At 43.1% G+C, this 4,734-nt stretch overlaps 1 protein-coding gene across 1 annotated transcript in view; it reads right to left on the bottom strand.

Moving 5' to 3' along the window:
• DHRS7C (dehydrogenase/reductase (SDR family) member 7C) overlaps nt 1-4,530 on the bottom strand; it is a 33,568-nt gene extending 29,038 nt beyond the window's left edge. Inside the window, exons 1-3 of the mRNA XM_015414338.1 lie at nt 4,393-4,530; nt 4,154-4,273; nt 3,629-3,788 (exon numbers count right to left, since the gene is read on the bottom strand). Coding sequence (XP_015269824.1) covers nt 3,629-3,782 — 154 coding nt within the window. The 5' untranslated portion in view covers nt 3,783-3,788; nt 4,154-4,273; nt 4,393-4,530. The remainder of the gene's footprint in view (nt 1-3,628; nt 3,789-4,153; nt 4,274-4,392) is intronic.
• Between the last annotated feature and the right edge of the window lie 204 nt (nt 4,531-4,734).

The raw sequence follows: 4,734 nt of genomic DNA, 5'->3' as shown, positions 1-4,734 counted from the left end.
TGACACTGTCTAACCATCTCATCCTTTGCCGTCCCCGTCTTCTTTGACCTTCAATCTTTCCCAGCATCAGGGTCTTCTCCAGTGAGTGCTCCCTTCTCATTTGGTGGCCAAAGTATTTGAGCTTCAGTTTCATTATCTGGCCTTCCAGGGAACAGTCAGGGTTGATTTCTTTGAGGATTGACTGATTTGTTCTTCTTGCAGTCCAAGGGACTCTCAAGAGTCTTCTCCAGCACCATAGTTCAAAAGAATCTATTCTTCGGCGCTCGGCCTTCCTTATAGTCCAGCTCTCGCAGCCATACATGACTACTGGGAATACCATTGCTTGGACCATGCGTATTTTTGTTGGCAGGGTGATGTCTCTACTTTTTATCATGCTGTTTAGGTTCGCCATCGCTTTCCTCCCAAGGAGCAGGCGTCTTTTAATTTCATGGCTGCAGTCACAGTCTGCGGTGATCTGGGATCCCAGGAACGTGAAGTCTGTCACTACTTCCACGACTTCCCCTTCTATTTGCCAAGGAGTGATGGGGCCGGATGCCATGATCTTAGTTTTTTTGATGTTGAGCTTCAAGCCCACTTTTGCGCTCTCCTCTTTTACCCTGAGCAAGAGGCTCTTTAGGTCCTCTTCACTTTCTGCCATTAGAGTGGTATCGTCTGCATATCTGAGGTTGTTGATCTTTTCCCCAGCAATCTCAATTCTGGCTTGTGATTCATCCAGGCCAGCATTTCGCATGATGTACTCTGCATATATATTAAATAAGCAAGGTGACAGTATACATCCTTGTCGTACTCCTTTTCCTATGCTGAACCAATCAGTTGTTCCGTATCCGGTTCTAACTGTCGCTTCTTGGCCCTTATACAGGTTTCTCAAGAGACATGTGAGGTGGTCTGGTACTCCCATCTCTTTAAGGACCTGCCATAGTTTGTTGTGATCCACACAGTCAAAAGCTACTTAGAGCCAAATCAGCTTTGCAGTTCCAAATAGAGAAGCCCAGCACTGAAGCAAGGGCCAAGCCAAGTCCCACAGCAGGCCCCGCTGGAAACAAAAGCAAGGGAGCAGATTCAGTGGAAATACCTCCCCACCCAATCCATCTCCATCCTCGCAGCAACCAAGGTACTTAGAACGAAATCAGTTTTGTAGTTCCAACTAGAGACCCCCACCCCTGCTGCCCCCACATGAGCCCCTCTGGTCTCTACCTGGACTTGGAGTCCTGCAGGCTGTACACTGGTGGAGGGAGGAATGGATGCTGGAAATGCGACAGCATAAAAATGAGGGGGTAATCGTAATCCACAAACCCCAGCCAACCAGGCCCATGGAGGATGAAGGAGGAGGAGGAGGAGGAGGAGGAGGAGGAGGAGCTATGGCCCAGGGCTGTGCAGGATAGGCAGAAAGGCTCATGTGCTCTGCTGCTGTAGTTTGCTAGGAAGAGGAAGTGGCAGCGTGGCTTAGCTTGTATTTGGCAGGCTCTTTGCATAGAGCTCGCCCACTGTTCCAAAAGTCCAATGAAAGGCGAGGGTAAGGCAGCCAATGGTCAGAGGTCAGAGTGGGGACTCAGGCTCCTCTCCTCTTTCTCTTTGTCCCCTTCTCCTGCTCTTCTCCTGACTGTGCAACACCGCGATCGATCAAGGGTGAGGGGGCTGGGGGGAAAGGGGGAGCCGAGGTTCGGGGAGGGGCCCATAAAAACCACAGGGGGCCACTACTGCTCCTGCTGCTGTGCAAAGTGGGGGAGGAAGCAGACAGGAGTCTGGGAGAGTGATGAGGACAGAAAGAGAGAGTGATGGGGTGGGGGGGCAGAAAGAGAGGAAGAGTGATGAGGTGGAAAGGCAGAAAAACAAAGAGAATGATGAGGGGGCAGAAAGAAAGAGAAAGTAACAAGGATGTAGGAGACATAAAGAACAAAAAAAGGGGGTAGATGGGAGAAAGAGTGTGGAAGAGGTAGGGGGAGAGGGGAGGAAGCAAAGGTGTGAGGTGGTGGCTGAAAGTCTCCTAGAATTACATCTGGCCTCCAGCCTACAGAGATCAGTTTCCCTGGAGAAAATGGCTGCCTTGGAAGTTGGTCTCTATGGCAATATACCTTACTGAAGTCCCTCCCTTCCACAGGCTCCACCCTCCAAAATATCCAGGAATTTTCCAACCCTGAGCTGGCAACCCTATCCATTGTCAATCTTGGTGCAGCTCCAGGAACATCCAATGCAAAGCTCTGGAAATCCACCACCGAGAAATTAAAGCTGTATAACTTGTGGCTCCATATTTTTCTAACTTCCCCAGCCATGTCTGCCAGATCATTCATCTGAGCCAGGACTTCTATCCATTGACATCTCCTATTTCCGCCCCCTTGCACACAGTAAGCCCTAACAGAGAACTCCATAGCACTGATGAAGATCACTTAGATTCCCTGGCACTCTCTGTAGCTATGTACCCATCTACCGATGGAATTATTGCTGCCTGTTCAAGTACTTAGCCCAAAAGTCTGCAAACAATTTAGCTTTAGGATAAGCCCATGGATCTCATTTTTACTGGTTCCAGGCCTCAGAGCCCAGCATTTAGAACACACTTTAGGGATTATAGAAACAATCTATTTTTAACTTCTTGCTGTCACATGATAGTTACTGTACATGCAATTAGATCTCACCACTACAGCATAACCACCCTGCTATAAATAATTCCATTTATATCATCCGAGACTCTGTATTTGTGGGGGCAGCTTCTCAACTAATTCTGGACCTACCTGAGCGTCATTCCTTTGGGCCCAGATTTCCCTAGTTGAATCACAAGAATGTTGTGAGGACACAACTCTGAACAAATTTGATGTATCTATTATTGTTGGTTTTGTTTTGTATTAAGAATGGAGAAGCTCTGTAAAGTAGAATTCTAGAAAATGTGCTATAAAAATTCCATATTTTGCCACAAAGGGCCTTATTTCTTGTACAGAACATGTAGGGCACAGTGGACAAATTGACACAGAACTTATGTACATTTTTTATCTTACTTCATTCTTAGCATGTTGGTTGGTTTACCAAAAGTTCAGAAGCCATTTTTTTTGTAATTAATCTTGCAGAATTTTAAAGTTTGCCAAATAGTGAACTTGGTCCAAATATAATGCATAGTCTATGGTCTAAGGCATTATGAACCACATACTGTAAAATGCTGTTGGGCAATATGTAGAGAGAAGATGATCCTTACCCCATGAGTCCTATATTCCAATGTTGGACGATTTTATTATATATTATACCAGTTTAACATATTTTATTCTGTGTGTTCAGTTTTATTCTTTGTATTATAAGCTGGTGAAAGCCATTAAATAAATAAACTTTGGAACTTTTACATTTGCCAAACAAACACACACGCACGCACACACTCCATACTACACAATGCCCTTCAGTGCTGGATTAGAAAACTTTGGTTTCTCCTCTCCACATTCCCAATGTCTCCTTTACAATCACAAGGCACAGACATTGCATTTTTAGATGAAAGCTGAGATTCTGAAGATTCTAGATACTCTTTGAGGTTCACCAGTCAGATAGCTAGATTCCAAGTGACACATGGCAATCACAGCATTTTAAGTTTTAAGCATGTGGGAGTTGTGTTGTGGAGCATAATATTGGTTAGTAATTTGTTGTACTGGCTTACCCTTGCCCACGCCGGAAAGAGCATCTGTGATCACTACAACTTTACTCCGCACAGCAGATTTTGACATCAGCTGAACAACTGACCGATAAATATATATTATCCCACTGACTCCAACTACAAGTAATGGGAGAATAAGCACAGCCAGGGCACCCATCTTCACCTGATAGAAGGAGAACAGATTTAGGTGACAGAAGAGATTGGTCATTCTTGCCACAGAAATACTGACAATTATTATTCTTCGACCAATGAAAGCAAGCAGCAGAATTGGTAATATCTCAGGCCAATCCTTAAATCATAAACAAATATTACTCATTCAACCGCTTCCAATGCACAGCAGTTCTATAAAACTGCTCAGAGCAGATCTCTTCTTTGGACTCTCAGCGTTTTCAAATAAATAATATTTTGATCTTACAAAACTGAAAATACAACAAAACTTATTTTAAAATCATTTTAGATTAATTACTTTTATCCCTTTATTATTGCACACTATATATGAAGAAGTGTACTTTGTATACGAGAACTTACACTTTGAATAAAACTTTGTTGGTCTTAAAGGTGCCACTGGACTCAAACTTTGTTCTATATACAAACAGCTTAATGAGATTGCAACAGTCAATTCAGTTTGTGAGAGACATTGCCCTGAAACTGAAAGACAATAAATCTAAATTAATAAATCTGAAATACAAAAACTGAAAGACAAAAAATCTAAATTAATAAAAACTAATTATACTCTTTTAACATCTACCAGAAGTATAACAACTTACTTGGAATTGCAAGCAATCAGCAAACTTATAAGGTGTTCTCTCCTGCCAGCTATTTTACATTAGAAGTTTAATCAAACTCGCAAGCATTTTTGGAAAGGAAAAGCACTCCATGTTCTGAAGCCTTTTGCCTTGAGCAAAGGCAACTATGTATAGTGCTCAGCTGCATGACAGACTTCTAAAAGTAAATATAGTACTCACGGTCTGAGCCACATACCTGACCTATTTAGTTTCACATGGGTATGAAGTCCTTCTAGAGTTTGCAAGAGTGACTAATGTAACAATATAAAGACACTGCAGGTATACTCTTCATTTATAGGGTGAGAGAGAGTTTGGCAAGAAAGG

Source organism: Gekko japonicus, unplaced genomic scaffold, assembly GCF_001447785.1.
Source record: "Gekko japonicus isolate JY-2015 unplaced genomic scaffold, Gekko_japonicus_V1.1 scaffold152, whole genome shotgun sequence".
NCBI classification, from domain to species: Eukaryota; Metazoa; Chordata; class Lepidosauria; order Squamata; family Gekkonidae; genus Gekko; species Gekko japonicus.
Note: the sequence above shows the minus strand (reverse complement) of the source record. Positions and strands in the feature narration are given on the sequence as shown.